Source organism: Triturus cristatus, chromosome 8 (assembly GCF_964204655.1).
Source record: "Triturus cristatus chromosome 8, aTriCri1.1, whole genome shotgun sequence".
NCBI classification, from domain to species: Eukaryota; Metazoa; Chordata; class Amphibia; order Caudata; family Salamandridae; genus Triturus; species Triturus cristatus.
The window spans coordinates 415,719,660-415,736,518 of record NC_140591.1 but is presented as its reverse complement, the minus strand read 5'-3'; the positions used below and the strand labels follow the sequence as shown (position 1 = coordinate 415,736,518).

The 16,859-nt window shown below is 42.9% G+C and overlaps 1 protein-coding gene across 1 annotated transcript in view; it reads left to right on the top strand.

Moving 5' to 3' along the window:
* Positions 1-16,859, top strand: part of EPSTI1 (epithelial stromal interaction 1) — a 236,271-nt gene that overhangs the window by 15,186 nt on the left and 204,226 nt on the right. The window contains exon 2 of the mRNA XM_085621814.1: positions 11,522-11,580. Within this exon, the coding sequence (XP_085477940.1) occupies positions 11,522-11,580 (59 nt within the window). The remainder of the gene's footprint in view (positions 1-11,521; positions 11,581-16,859) is intronic.

Sequence of the window (16,859 nt, the reverse complement as noted above, 5' to 3'; positions counted from 1 at the left end):
AAGCAAGGAATAAATATGGGTGCAATAAATACAAATGGCTAATAAATACTGTCAGACAATAAATACAATGCAGGAATAAATACAGTCAGACAATAAATACAGTCAATAAATAAAGCACCTTCAATAACTTAAATAACACAATTAATAACAATTACAGTTCACATAACTTTCCTGAGGTAGTTTGGTTTTACTATGCCCAAGTACAGCTTGTGGTCATTTGGATGACATGGGGGGGGGGGGGGGGGGTGTCCCACCTCGTTTGGTCAAGGCTGGGCCTGAACTGAGGTAGAATAAGGGTAACCTAAGGATCTGGCTCTCCCAAAATACACAACCCCTCACAGAGGTCACTGCACCAGTCTCAGTTCACCCCTGGCACTCCCAGGCTGGTTCTAACACCCCTCTAGCCCCTAGAATGGTCTTTTAGGGCTCCACAGGGCCTCAGATGCCCTCTCTACCACTTACTGCCCTTTTCACGATGATCGGCTCCGCTCGGCGCCGTGTCGATGTCGTGAGGCGGCTCCGGTTCGGTGTCGCTGGGCGGCTTCGGTTCGGTGTCGCTGGGCGGCCTCGGTTCGGTGTCGCTGGGCTGCTCCGGCTCGATGTCGCCTTCCGGCGTCGCAGGGTCACGGTCTCCCCGCTTCCGGGTGTCTCCGGAGTGCGACCACCACTCCCGACCTCCGGCGCGCTTCACCTCAGATTCCGGCGTCTCCGGAGTGCGATCTCCACTCCCGACCTCCGGCGCGCTTCACCTCGATCTCCGGCGACTCCGGAGTGCGATCTCCACTCCCGACCTCCGGCGCGCTTCACCTCGACCTCAGGTGACTCCTTACTCGACCTCCGGTGCCTCTCCACGACCTCCGTCGGCGCCCTCTCTCGACCTCTGACGGCTCCGGGTACGACGTCTGCTTTCTGTCAGCGTCGCTTCTCCACCTCAGGCCTCAGGTCTCCAGGCTTCTCGACGTCAGGACTCCAGGAGGACACCGCTAAACAGGTCAGGAGCTTGCTGGTCTTCTTCTTTAAGGCCTCTTCACAATATTTAGGTCCTTAAGATGGTTTTTCTGGTCTTGGTCCCACACAGGGCTCTAGGCTGGGCTTGGTCAGTAGGGACTAGCATCCAGGGTGGGTTTCTGGACCCCACTCCAAGCACTGGTTTCCACCCCTGCTGCCTTACTCCGACCTCCTTCTGAACTGCTCCTCTCTCCTCTCTAGTCAGATGCCAACTGCCACTCTGAGATGGCCTCCCAATATTCTAAACTGCCTCTCACTGTCACAGGGTTCCAGAATGTTACGGAAGGTTCTAGAAATCTCCAGTGGGCTCTGATGATGTCACAGGTGACAATGGGTGGCCACCATTTTGTGTCTCAGGCCCTCAGACAGAAGTTCCAGGGGTAGGGAAAATGGCTCCCTGACCCTGCATCAACACTAAAAAGTCTGGTGGTTCCCAAAAAGGAAAAATTATAACGGGGTTTGAGGCAAAAGTGGGACAAAATAAATAATGATGAGGAGGGACCACCCAAAGGGCTGACAGGTCTAACACCCACTCTCCCTTTTGATCCCCACACCTCTAAGTTCATTTATAAAAGCACACAGCAACAGGTATACATTTTTGCCAGGTTTGACTAAAGAGCAGACTTTATCTTGGTTTTCTTTTATCTTTTGTCTTCCTCGGATTGCATGAAAGCCCAGGTCTTGGCACACAAAAGCAGCATTTATGGTACCAGATAAAGGCAGACTGTTGCACTCTGGCTGCCTTTGAAGCAGAAGTTTACTTAGAGTAACTGGAAAAATAACTTTTTCACTGGACCATAAGTATGCTCCTCCTGCAGAGCACCAAATAGAGGAACATTCTCTCCAATTGGAGAGCATTCCACCCTGAGGATAAAGAATACTCGTACTACTCACCCCGCATGCACTATACATGCGCATTGACATGTTCTTTATCTCACCTCACCTTAGGAGAAGCATACAGACAACAGTATATTTAGCACTGGCATTCTTAGACCACAGTCTACTGTGAATGACTTTACAATGGGACCCAAAAAGGGCCAGAATTCCCACAACGCGCTTACAAGTATCCATGTTAGAAGACTCTAGGGCACAATTGCAGAAGAGATTAAACTTTACTCTGACACTAATGCAGGGTCTATCACCAACCCCTCGATCGAATAAGAGGACTTCAAGATGTGTATAGGAGGCATCTCTATCAAGTCCTCTACAGATGTGTGCACAGTACTTCATTTACACTGCATTGAGTTATAGGCAGTCAAGTCGGACTCCTCAAGGCTTGACCTTGTACACAATAGGCCGTAACACACTAACCTTAATATATATTGCCTTCAGACATCTGGAAGGGGATAAATCCGGCCTCCTATTAAATGGCCTGATTCAATCTGAGATGCACAAATTGCCCATAACAGCTACCCGTCACTCAGATGGACATCATCTGCACAAGCAAGCAGATGTAAATATAGTGCTCATCAAATACTGCAAGCCGTTATACTCCTAGCCAGTTCCAATAGACACTGCCTACCAGGACAATTCTTGGCGCCAGCCTGGCTGCTGAAGCTTACAGGAGATCAAGTGCATGAAATGGAAGGGCCTATTACAGAACCCAAAATAGTTGTCGCAATCGGGCAACTTTATGATGGGGAAGTACCCCAGCAGCGGCGGTCATCCAGCTTGAGTTTTTTTTAAAAACCTGCCGGAGTGAATTGGTGAAGCGCACTTTCAAGTCTGAGATATCCGGAGTGCAGGGCGGGTTACAACTGTTATCTCAGGATGAGCTTATTGTCATGCTGCCCAAAACCTGACTGCGATCCAGATCGTCCACATCCCTCTTGAACCTATAGTGTAAGATCTTGGGGAAGATTATCGTAATCTGGATTCAGCATACACTGGCGCACCTGGTTCATTGACATCAAAATGGATTTGTTTGAGGCAGAAGCACATCTCCACCCCTAGTATCCGTAGTCTATTCCATGTCCTTGACTGGAAATCCGCAGACCAGCTCTACGTGGTAGCACTATCGATTGACATGGAAAAAGCTATTGACAGCCTGTCTTAGAAAGACTTGCTTACTGTTATTATGTGTCAGGTGGGTTGTGGGGATGTTATATTGTCATGGACATATACGCCCACCCACTGCAATAGAGTATTTGGACTCCTGGCAGATCTACAGGGGCACCAGATAAGGCTGCCCTCTTTCCCCACTCATCATCGATCTCTGGATGGAGTTGTTAGCTAGTAGCATCCGTCAAATGGGGATGGGGGATGAGGGTGAAACACTTTGAACGTTGTGGGTCGGAAACACTCCATCTCGCTATCTGCAGATGATGTATTTAACTGACAACCACAGGCCTGGGGCAGATGCTGAGAGCCCTCAAAAAAATCGGGCTGGGTAGTCATTCAGAATAAATCCTGGATGTTTCCTGCATCAAACAATTGCTTCATGATGGCTGATATGCCTGTCAAGCCAAATGTATAGTGGCTTCTCCTCAATCTTAAGGCCAGAAATCTTGATAAGGCTCTCGTGTCCCTCAGGCCTACATTAATGTTCTGGAAGAAAATCCCTCTGTCGCCGATTGGATGTATCACACTTTACCGCCTCTCTTCTACCTGTTTTCTAACATACCACTCCACAGTCCTTTCTTCTGAGAACTTAATAGCTGACTGACAGAGCTGGAATGGAGTACAGGTTGACACAGGATGCTCTCTATAAGTTATTCCTACCAGTGAATGGGGGAGGCCTTGGGGTGCCTGACTTGGAGTTCTATTATCAAGCAGCAAAGGGTCATTACCTGAATCTCCCCAAACGCTTCTCCAGAGGTGGGAGATTAGGACAATTATCTGGGTGGGACGGCTGTTCTGGAACATTTGCTGGGAAATTGTCCCTGCACCACAGCAGCTACTCTTCTTCTCTGTGTGGCCTGCTTCTGTTGTCTCTGGCACCTTCGGAGGTCATCTCACTGGACAGCATACTCTACGCTCCTACTCTGTGGTAATGGGCCCATGCAGAGGATGACGTGTTAAGTTCTTTAGATATAAGGCGGGTAGACCCAAAGCTGTAACGTGGGAGAACACTATTCTCTTAGCACTGGCTCCCAGATGAGACGACGAGCCACAGTAGACTGTACAGTGACAAGGCCATTGACAATGGCACATAGCTTGCTAATGCACCACACTCCTTACCCAGCCACTTAGCTATTAGCATCACACATCATATATAGCTATCCTTATCATCATATGCATACCAGGACACACTTTCGCTATGAAGGCCACCTCGCACCTACCTGTACCCTGTGTGGACCCAGCTCAATTCGCTACTGCCTTGCTGTCTGATTTTTTTTTTTTCTCTTGTTTATTCTGCCAGCTTTCCTTTCTCTTTGTAATATCTCCCTTCCGTGGGACATTACCAATGTATGTCATTTTTTTGTTGCACGAATATATATAAAAAGCAATAAAAAAAAATGGTTTCAGTTCCTATTGACGTGGAAAGTAAACGGCAGCATTTTCCTTTAAATACTGCTACTTCCTCATGCAGTTGTGTTCCTAAAAGTGCCTACAACGAGTCCTGTTAACTTTGAGCTGCATCACAAGCAGCATGATTTAAAATTTCTGTTCAGTTTCCTACCTGAAATTTGAAAAATAAATCGTGCCTCTTTTACAGACTTGAAAATATTGAACTCGGTGTTTGTTTTCTTGATACCTTTAGATATGTTTGCTTTTCCTCTAGTCTTTTGATATGTCTTTCCTTTCCTTTTTTAACACTGCATTACAAAAAAGCATTGGCGATGCCAGTAGGTCAGCAGCCTGATCATAAAGGTGAGCTGTATTGACTTTGCCAGTGTTTGTTTGGTGCCTGTCGAAAAACACACATTTTGAACACTGGACCAAGTATGAACAATGCACACTTTCACCCCTACTACTGACCACTGATATGAGAAATTAAGTATGTTTTCTGCCGGCGTCGCGTTGTGGAGTCTCCACGAATCAGGGCCGGGCTGGCCGTAGCGAGCACTGGGCATTTCCCCGGTGGGCTGGTGGGGTGGGGCCTGGTTTTGCAGCTATACTGCAATGTCTGCCTCCTGTATCAAAAGCGGGAGCGGTGCTTCTTGCTAAAACCCTTCCCCCCCCCACTCCCAGGGCCGGTCGAGCAGCAATCTGCCAGGGCTAGTTGCTGTTCCCAGTCCGGCCCTGCCACAAATGGAAATATTATGTTAAGCAGTGGCAACAGTTGGTGCATTTCTTTTCAGTATTTTCGCCCATGAAATGTATTGTGAGGATGGGGTTGCAGCATAGCGCCCTGTGCCTGTTGCATAGTCAGTGGGAGTACAGATATTTCAAAATATATCACCAGTTAGAGGAGCCTTTTTTTGTAATTCAGAAGTGTGATGGAAACCAAGATTTAATAGCATCAAAACAAATCAGAACACATTATTTATGTAAATCTACACGAGCTGCGTACACTTGTAAAACTATCACTACTGCTACAAACCGTCCTAAGACACTTTTCAGTTTAGTAAAAAATCTAGCCAGTGCCCAAACTATAGCTAAGCCTCTGCCATTAGACAAGAACTTATGTGAGGATCTTGCCCTTTTCTTTACAGATAAAATTGAGAATATTCATTCTGAAATAGCTAATTCCTCCCTGACCTGCATGATGTCACCTTCAATTTCGGTTAGCACTTTTCTGAAACATCCTAATGTATCTTCACAATTGGCCTTTTGGCCTCCTTTGGAACCGGACTCTTTGGTTTCTATTCTTGATACAATAAAATCTGGTTCCCCCAATGACCCTTTACCCATTTCCATTATTAAACAACTTGATCCCATTCATCTTCAGGTTATTTCGGAAGTCCTTAACTCTTCTTTGCAAACGTCTGCTGTTCCGTCTGCCTGGAAGCACTCAATGGTTGTCCCTTTGTTAAAAAAGCCTGCTGCTGACCACAAAGTCCTTGCAAATTTCCGACCTATTTCTCTCTTGCCTCTTTTCTAAGTTATTGGAAAGGCATATTCATATACACCTTTCCAAGTTTGTTGAAACTAACAAAATCCTGCACTCCTCACAATCTGGTTTTCGTGCTGGCTTCTCGACCGAGACCACGCTCTTAGGGGTTACAGAAAGACTGTGACTTCTTTTGGACGCTGGTGATACAGTCGCGCTCATATTACTTGATCTGAGCGTGGCTTTTGACACTATCTCCCATCCTATACTAATTAACACTTTGAAATCCTTTGGTATCTGCGGTTCTGCTCTGGACTGGTTAACTTGCTTCCTAGCCGAACGCACTTTTCAAGTCTTTTCTGCATCGGACAGTTCTAATGTCTTTCCCTCGCCTTTTGGAGTTCCTCAGGGCTCCATTTTGAGCCCCTTGCTCTTCAATCTGTATGTCAGGCCTCTTGCTGATATTACTGACAATGCTGGACTGTCTCTCTTTACATATGCTGATGATTCTCAAATCATCTTCTCCCTTTCGAAATCCGATTCCTGCTCCATTTCTGCCCTCCAGTCGGGCTTACGCCAAATTGCCATCTGATGAGTAAAAATTATCTGAAACTCAATGCCTATAAAACTGAGGTCCTTATTTTAGGTAAGCAGAAAGATCTTTGGGGCGCCTTTCATTGGCCGAATGAGTTGGGTACTCTTCCTCGGCCTGTTGATCATGTTCGCAACCTGGGCTTTTACATTGATGACTCTTTGACAATGCATCATCAAGCAGTCAAAGTTGCTGCTACTTGTTTCACCATCTTGAAATGGTTGCATAAAATTCTTTGGATGCTGCCTAGAGATACCCAAAAAACCGTAGTCCATGCTCTTATTACATCACGGCTGGACTACGGAAACGTTTTGTTCCTGGGTGCGAATAAGGCTGTGCCCCGTAGGCTGCAACTCGTACAGAACTCTGCTGCTAGACTCCTCTGTGGGGTTCCCAGATGTTCTTCTATTTCTAAACATCTTCGGGATCTTCATTGGCTTCAAATTGAAAAGCGGGTCGAGTTTAAAGCATTGTGCTTTATGTTTAAAATCAAATGGGGTCTAGCACCGGACTATTTGCAGACTCTTGTCTGTCCCTATGTTCCGACCCGTCACCTTCGCTCTGCTTTACTTGAAAAATTTCAAGTTCCTAGGGTCAGACTTTCCAGAATGGGTGGTAGATTTTTTTTCCTTTCTGGGTCCTACTCATTGGAACTCAATACCTCTTGCCATACGTAGGGAAACTTTGTATCCCCAGTTTCGTCGTTCACTGAAGACTTGGCTATTCAATGAATAATTATCACAATTTCAGCTTTTGTCCAGGCGCCGGGAAACCCTTGTTGGGTAGCTGTTGTGCCATATAAATTAAATAAATAATAATAATAATTTGGTGATGTGCAAGAGATAAATGTGTGCTGAAACTCGATTGCTAAATATAATTTGTAAGCTATATAGTTTTATTTGTTAAACTTCACGCCAGTGGGAAATTTTGTGGCCATTTCAATGGAAAATGTGCTCTCTGTAAATTACAATGTGCTACCATGTCATCATGGCTTAGTAATAGATTTATTTAAAGTGAGAGTTTTTAAACATGAACTGAGAAACGTTCTTACAAACACCCTGATGACGATGCTGTTGGTGAACTAAGAGGTAAGTCAGGGTGCATGTGTACCCTGTATGTGTCATAGAGTCCTATTTATATATGGAGCAAAAGCTTAGTATGTTGAATAAAATAAAAAACCTGTTTTGTACAGCAGACATGTGGAACTCGATTATTTGAAAGGTGCTCTCATCTCGTGTGGTAATGAAGAAAAAGGCGACTCTGTGAAATAAAATATTTGCCCAGGATCACAAAATTTGAGACCAGTTTATGGGTCAGGTAGACAATTCAAATCACTAGACCTGCAGGTCCGGTAAAATGTTTGTTTTATCAAGCCTGGTGGAGCATGCAAATAAGAAGCTGGTTCCCAGGAACATTCCCCAGAGTCAAACCCTTCCAAATCTACTAAATATTGCTTTTTACTGACCGTTCTTGCGCTTAAAATGTTATGCCCCATTGACATTAATCCGAATTGGCTCAAGATGTCTGCTGAGACTGGAATGTCTCCTGCACGGTAACTAAGATGTTCAATGCAAACACAAGGAAATGTTGGACGGAGCACTGAAACTTTCAGACACTCACCCCCAGTCACAGATCTGGGTTGAATCCATCATCATTCTTTGGCTCACTTCGCCACCCCAGTTCAGACCCAGCTATAGGCAAATCAGTCTTGACCCTGTGCCTCATGGGAACAGTCCAGCCCAGACTAATATGTTCAACCCTGCCCTGCGTAATTCAGCTGCATATCATCTGGCAGTCTGACATTTTTATTTTTGGCCTAGTCTGATGGTCGTCCTGCTTTCTTGCTGTGTCAGAGATGATCATGTAGGTTGTGAGACAGAGAGCCTGGCTTTGTGGTATGGAGGTGCAAACTAGTTGTTCCTTCAAGAGGACATGACACTACCATCGGTGTCCTGGTACATTTATATCTGTTGAGTGTAGTGCCTAGAACCTGCATTCACTTTGGTGTAACTGGAAAATAATTAACATTCATTAACCATTTGTATTTCGTACTGTAACCAAACTGTACTGTGTGTATGTGGAGCTGTTAGCACGCTCAATCCTAAATTTTAGTGTATGCTTAACCAGACCAGTGGGGTCCATTTTGGATGGCCCTGGTACACTATGGCAAAAGATGGAGGCTATGGCTTAGTGTGTCCAGGTGAGGAAGTGTACTGCTGGCATACCTGGTGCAGGGAACAACCCTTTACACCAAAGTGTAGTAAGATGGAGATAGGGTTGCTTTAGAAACGCACCAGTGACCATTTGATGGAGGGCCTGCAGATTATTCCTCTCCAAGTACTTACTTCAGGGCTGATAGTGGGCAGTGGGAGGTGAGTTATCGGGTTAATTTCAACTCTTAATGGGATCTCTCAGGCAAGACCTGGGCTGTTGTTTTGCCCCCAAGTTCTACTCCCAAAAGGGTTGTTGAGGGCTAGGTGCAGACCTTCACACTTGATTGTGTTGCTATTTTAGGTGCTCCATTTGTGAACGTGCCTCATCACTACTTGCTGAGAAGAGCCCTACTAGAGACCCAGACTATCCTTTCTCCACGGACTAAGAATAGACAAAAAAGAGTAACTGCCCCAAGCAAGTTCCAGACTTTTGACAGTGGGATCCATATACCCTGTCTGGTAAATGACGTTAAAAGTGAAACCCAAATTCCCTCGATTTATATTCAGGTTTTGTTTTTGTCATTGACCAAGGCAAGTGGTGCTCCACAGAGTAATCAAATAAATCCTGAGAACTAGGACTGCTGTTTTGTACGGCTTCCCATAGGTAAGGGGGCATCACCTGAAGCCTGCAGCCAGAGGAGCTTTGGGTCTGCCTGTGACTTACATGCTGCTGGCCAGCTGAAAGAGGTGAAAGTAGCACCTGGTCCCTGCAGGGAGACATCTGCCAAAAAGGAGAATCACTACAGATTTGGTAGGCAACCAAGATTTGAGTAACCATACTTGCTCACCAACAATTTATCGGGGAGGTGGGTTTATCTTATGATCAGCATAGAATTTCCTAATTAGCTTTAGCTTTCTCCTGGGTTTCGGGTTTCCTGTGCCGACCTCTGTACTTTTAACTTACCTAAATGTTCTTCTAGTGAAGGAAGTGATGTACATAAGTGCTGATACAAAAGTAAAACTTGTTGTACAGTAGTATACTGGGGAGGAAAAGCATGCATTTTCTTCTTTGCGCTATAATTCTTCTGGATAGTGTTATACTATTTTCAATGTGAGGGTCTTTCTTAAAGTAGATACCACATAGTTACTTGCAGGCGAGCAGTAGTCTTCGGTCCAATATTCTTGCCATGAAATAATTTTGTAGAAGTATTAACTGTCTGTGATCTATTATGATGCAAATTATTTCTTTTTTGTTCTACTATTCAAACACTGATTTAGAAATATTTTGCTGTTCGGCTGGGCAGATAGATATTGGATAGCTCAACTAAGACTTTGGACCTGTTTAGATAGGGCTAGGGAAGTGCACCAAAATCTTTTTTAAATTTGATTGCTTATCAGTTGAAGATCTTAATAGGTTTGCTACCCTATTATCAGTGTGCCCATGCCTTCTACTGCCCCTTAATGTAAAAGATCACAAGGCCCACTCCATTTTAATTAGCCCAAGACTTCATTTTCTGTGTTTTTGCAGAATCATGAACATGTCTTTCTTTGAGTCGGATGTTGTCTGTCCTTATCTTTCCAAGAACCTGTGAAAGTGTCAATTCACTTAGATATAGACATCAACAAGACACCTGATGCGACTTCAGTCTGTAAAAAGTGCCTTGTTATCTCAAGTTGAAGGTCAAACAAGAATAGCCAAAATTGTATAGTCTGATGCCGTATTTTTACCTTATTTGTTTACAACAATGCGTCTTAAATTAGCATCTTGATGCTCATTGGTTATACTGGACATTACAAAGGTGATGTTGAAAATGTCATCTTAGATAAGATATAGTTTATAGGACTTCCACTTGTCAGGAGTGGTCCTTCGGCCTAGATTGTCGCTCAAGAACCTGCCTGATAGAGATGCTGCTTTATTACACTTTCTACTGAAAGCTGATATCGAGCCCGAGTCCAGGAAGAGATGATGCTGATGCGATACGTGTTTGTCTTTCGCAGGGAACATGACCTGTTTCACTACTGATAATTCTAGTGTATGGCTATAAACGGGTGTGAAGTGTGCTGTTCGCCCTAAGAAACTCTAGATGCAAGTTATGCTATTCCATGCTCTTGTAGCAGAGCTCATAGAAGTAGGCTTTAGGGTGTTAGGTTTTTAGATGACATTTTAACCATGGTAGAAATGTTCATTTTATTCTTGTTGTTCAAAATATGCATTTGTGCTGTTCAAACTGTATTCTGTGTGGTTATTTTAGATGTGCTGAGCAACAGGGCCCACCTGTTAAAATATGGTTTTTTTTGTTTAAGTGCCTTTTTCTTTGCGCAGTTTGTGTGTGTTATTGATGAGAACGAAAAATATTTGTTTCCAATAACCACGGTGTCCCTGGTTTCCTGTTTAGGGACTGTTAGTAACCCAAAAGCATTGATGCCACTTCAACTAAGTTTTGGATGGGGATCTGCGGGGCTACAAAAACCTGTCTTTCACATTCAGGCGTTATTGTGTTGAATTAAGTTCACTCCTGTCACTCATGGGTGTGAAAACAAACCTTGTAGAGCTGAGCCAGAAAATACATTTACGCAATGCCCTGATCACTGTGCAGGATTTGTTTTTGTGTTTCTCTAACTGGTTGGTAAGTTTTTGTGACTCCTCCTATCTTGTCCAGGACCTGTCCTTGCGAATCAGTGTAAATAGTTTGTATTTTTATCTGCACTTTTGTATTGCTATGCTGCTGTTTTCTTAGTGTTTGAGTACTATATTCGGGTACATTAATATAGAAAATAACTAGTTTTTTGATTTGAAGTAACCATTCAAGTTTTGATTTTTTATTCTTGCAGGGCAAGCGGTTATCACATAATGCATCCCAATGAAGATCGACGAAATAAGGTTCAGGAAAGTAAGTATAATATTGAGTTCGATTTGTGTACAGTCTATAGCATTCTGTGTTATTCACATTGACATGTTTTATTATTTTGACAAAGGTGATTGCAACAAACACACATTTCTATCGCGCCAAAGATGTTTTGTATACATTTGTTTGGAGCCAGATTTCAGATGTCTTGCACCTTTTTGTTGCTAAACATTCAACCTGATTACACGCAATACACTGTGCCACTAATGCATGCCCTAAACCAACATTCCTTTTAAATATGGTTTAATACAGTTTATTATTATAAAAATATATACAGAAATGGGGACAACAATTGTAAAATACTTAAAAGTACAACTCTACAACACAAGTGGATTCTCTATTTGTACCCAAACCTACTCCTAGCGATAACTTGACATAGTAACTAAGGCCTTTGAATGATTTTCAGTAGGCTTCATTTTGTCTAATTTAGTGTGCCATTGGTACCCTGTACTGTTGTTAGGGATACACTCCACACTCTTCAGTTTGATTAAAGATTGAGATGTATTTAAAGCTACAGCAAGAGTGTGGTCATTCCAAGCAAGCCAGGAGTTAACTGACTCCATTTAGAATGCCGCCACTCAGACGGAACATAGACCATGAGTAAACATTCCAACATTTAATAGACAAGACAAGTATAACATATCTTCTTTCCTTAACATCAAATAAAATATAATAACTTTTAAAGTATGCAAAAACACTTGGTATGAGAGTCAATAGATTGTCGTAGCTCCCATTTGTTCTTAAATCACATAATGGCATAAATACATAGGTGGTTTATGATCCTACGGTGCCTAGAATCACTTCTCCAAGACTGGAGTTGTGCATGTGTCCTCTTGAGGCAGAATCTCCACCACCTACCACACCAGAATTCTCCACCATATTTCTTAGCATACACAACTGATCACCCATCATCAACATGAAAACACAGCACTTCTCCTTCTTTCCCCTACAATCTCCCCCATTCGATGCAATGCAACACTTCTGAGATTCCATCTTTCACCGTACTCCAGAATGATTGAAAAACCATGAATTTCTTTGATCTTGAGATGACTCCCGAACTTATATAAACCACCTCTCACACAATCTGACCTTAACCCAATCACTAGCTTTTAACTTGCCATCCACTTGCCTAATGTCTTCTATCATGCCACCCTTTAACACCCACTTTTTCAACCCTGCAGGAACTAACTTTGTAATTGAACTGTACCACACATCAACTCAAATGTTGACTATTGAGTTCCACTATTTACGGCCGTGTTGTGTACCCAAATCATTTTCGAAACCATATCTAGATTTTGGGCATTCTTATACACCATATTTGTATAGTCCATTTGACCATTCTGTTGTCTTGTTCAACAATACTATCAGCTTATGGTTTGTAAAGTTACATATGAATGTGCCTAATGCCACAAGACCATAGAAAGTCCTGTATTTCTTCTGAGGCAAGTTTAGTTCCAGTATCTGTTATAATTACAGATGGAAATAATTTCTCGGAAAATGTTGACCTAAAATTTTGCATGGTCACCCTCTTGGTGATCTCTCTCATGAACCTCACAATTGACCACTTTGAATGGACATCCATCACAACCAACGCAAACCGTAAATGGCTTTCAAGTCATTTCAAAGACCAAATGAAATCCATGCACACAGTGTGCCAAGGTTTACCGGGGTCATCAATATGGCCCAAGTCCTACTGTACACCCACTTTCTCTCCGTCTTTACTCACCCTCCCTGCAGTCTCTGCTATTTTTCACCCAAGGGGTAACTTGGTTGTCCAACCCAGGCGACCAATATTCAGATTTAAGTTGTATTTTGTTAGGGTCTGTCCCAGGTGTCCTTCATGTGATATGTTTAACAACCTTGAGTGTAAACCAACCAGTGGCACAAATCTTTTGCCCCATACCAATATTTTTTTCCACACACAATGGTGACTCAGTACTCCCTTTCTAGTAGCCAGTATGAGAACACACTTAACCTCCTTAAATGTAGCATCAGAGTCCATTTCACCCACACACCCCTATAAAAGCACCAGCAAGCCAAGCTACAGCATCCTGCATGGAGGCTACTGCGCCCTCACTCTCCTTTGCAATCACTGCAGGCCAGTCAGCAGACAAAAAGGAAAGACAGTCCGCTTCAGAATTTAGATTTTTTTTTTTTTTTTTTTTTTTAAATATAGCAATATTCTTGTAGCCTAGTTGATAACCTGGCAAGTCTTGGTGAACCCTTATGAGCACCACTCTGAAGTAATACTTGAAGAAATACTTTGACCAAGGCTCTATGGTCTGTACGTAACGTAAATTGCACACCTCACAAGTAGGTACAAAAATACTCCACACCATATGCTGCTGCCAGAGCCTTCCTTTCATTGATGGATTAGTTCTATTCAGAGTCTTTGAGGCAAAGGCAACTTTCTTTTCTTTTTTCCCCATGAAGTTGATTTCGAACTGCACTAAAACCTGTGGCACTGGCATCAACAGTAAGTATTGATTTAAGCCTGGTATCGAACAGAACTAAGATACCTGTATTTCAAATCTCATCTTTGAGTGAATCAAAACACTTGTGGTGATCAACCCCTATAAAATATTTCAAGCTTTCCTTAACAGGGTTCTGAGGCACTCCGTTTTGTCAAGGAACCACTCATCAAATGTAGAATAATCTATGATCCCTATAAATGTTTGTAACTGGTCCTGGTCTTTAGGTGGATGGGCTATCTTAATGGTACTTACCAGATTTGCTTTTGGTTTATCTCCCTCTGTAGATATGTTGTAACATAAGTATTCAATTAGATCTTCCAAGAACTTACGTCTGTCTTGTCTTAGTGTGACGCCCGCCTCTTACAGTCAGTGTAATGCTTGTGTAAGTGCCAGATTGTGGTGGTCAGTGGTCTCTCCAAATATTAATATATGTTTGAAAATATAAAATGTTATGCTTCCCTTTGAAAACTTCAGACATCATCCTTTGGAACCCACTCACCACCAGAGCTAGCGTAAAGGCACACAAGTAAACTGATAGGTATCCGCCATAGTGATGAAGGCTGTGAGGGGTTTTGAATAATTATGCAACCTGACCTGGAGATGCACATTTTTCAAATAGAGCTTTTAAAAAAGAACTTGCCTCCTTCCTCTTAACGAGAAAACCAGTTCATTAATGTAAGGCAAGGGGTAATTGTCCATGACCAGGCTTTGGTTTAATGACCTGAAGTTGACGCAGAATCATAAATTATCATCTGTCTTTTCATAGGTGACCATTGGTGAAATCGATCTATATGTTTACATAGACTCCATTATATCTCTGATAATTTCTTCCAGTATTTTCTTAGCTTCGCCTTGAACAATGATGGGGACCCTCCTCATCTAGTAGTGTATAGGTAAGACACCTGGTTTGAGAACAATTTTGTATACACACCCTTTCAAGTATCCTAAAATCTGATTACCAACTTGAATTTGGGCTACATGACTATAAGCACCCTCCCAGGATGTGGATTTGTTCCCTTGAAGCTAGCCAAGTGGTTTGCTTCTTGGATTGATAAGGACCAAAGTTCCATTAGCAACAAGTTTTAGTTGTACGTCTTTAATCTGTGCTTTATCCATAAAGGAAGAGAAAAGGATGTGGCTTGAGTCTTCTTACTCACAAGTGGTCCTATTCGTTTTGATTATTAGACTTCTTGGCAATGTCCTTAGCCCCTAATAAGTCTGCTTCCTCCTAGTTTTCAATGGCTTCCTACATTCTATTCTCTTCTGCATAGAGCATCCTTCCTTCTTAGCAGTAAGAAAGTTGGTATTTCGTCTTTCTTGTTACTAACCAGTGTTTTATTTCTGATTCATGAAGAATTGAACTGTTCCATCTAGGTTTTTTAGGGAAAATGCAAATTCTGAATGATGTTAGAAGAAAGTGTATCTCAAGACAGAAAAAGTATGCTGGTTTTCCATTAAGCTCTAAATAATGGAATTATCCCTTTTTTTAATTTTTTTTTATTTATTTAAAGGTTCATTGTGTCTCATTCATTCTTTTATGTTGTGCACACTTAGGAAGGCTAATTTCAGTAAGGTTATTGAACTATGTACAAGTTTAGGTACAATTTTAAGTAAGTTGCATATTTACAAAAACTCCACCAGGAGCTAGGTGATAATACAGCTCACCCCTTATCTTTATTAGCTCTCTAATTGACTCCTGGCAGAATGCTTGCACACTCAAAACGCCCTACAGCACACGCTCCATCTCCCAGTCAGCGTATTTGTGCATATTCCATTTACACTGCAACACTTCACACTGATATACAACACATCTCTTTGCACAACAAAAATGTTCCACACAACCGAAGGATATTACACTTCATTCAAACCAGTTTATTCACTCTTTTATGCCACAACGGAGAATCAGTCCTGCAAAGGCAGGCACGCTACATTAATTAGACCTCACTGACCCAGCTCAATGCGCTAACAGTAAGTCATGATGTCAAAGGCATCCAAATTTGCTCACTGCAACACAGAATCATTTCTTCCACACCTAGTCTTGCCCTCCACAAATCCCTACAACCATGACACATGAAAAAACAGAAACCTAAGATGCAAATGCCACCAAGGTTCGCTCATCTTAAGACCTATGCACTTCACTCCTAACTGTGACACAGAAGACCATTACTTATCTGCCCAGTGGAAGGCTCTCTACGCTGGTGATCAACCCGACTCAACACTTTTGATCTAGAACTTACCGGGGGGCAGTATACCATAGCCAAGTACTACACCAGTGAAAGATCGCCATACCTCAGGTCGACACTAAGCCTTGCAGACGGAAATGCATGACAACAAGCTCCCCTCACATGCAGTCCTACAAGACAAGTCTTGCACAACTTTAATTCAGTGGGGGCTCCATACTGCAATCTGATTCACACTAGTCCAAGGGCTACATACCCTAGACCAACAATCCAGCACAGCATGCATCCAAAATAAATGTCAATTGGAAGCCTGTGCTACTACAGACTGCACATTCGCAGTCCGATCGCACAATCCTTGAGTTACAACCATAGACTAGTGGCACCAAATCCTTGCCTGACAATAACCTGACCCCACTGCATGGGACGACTGCCCACATTTCACAATCACATCAACCTCTCAAACGTGCACCTCCAAAAGAATAGAACTTAAATTTGCACAACTACTTACTCACCACGTCTGATCATTGCCTCACTTATGATGGAAACTCCATGCTCAAAGTATGTACTGAACAGTGTCACAACCACAAAGCAATGCACATGCGGAGAACCC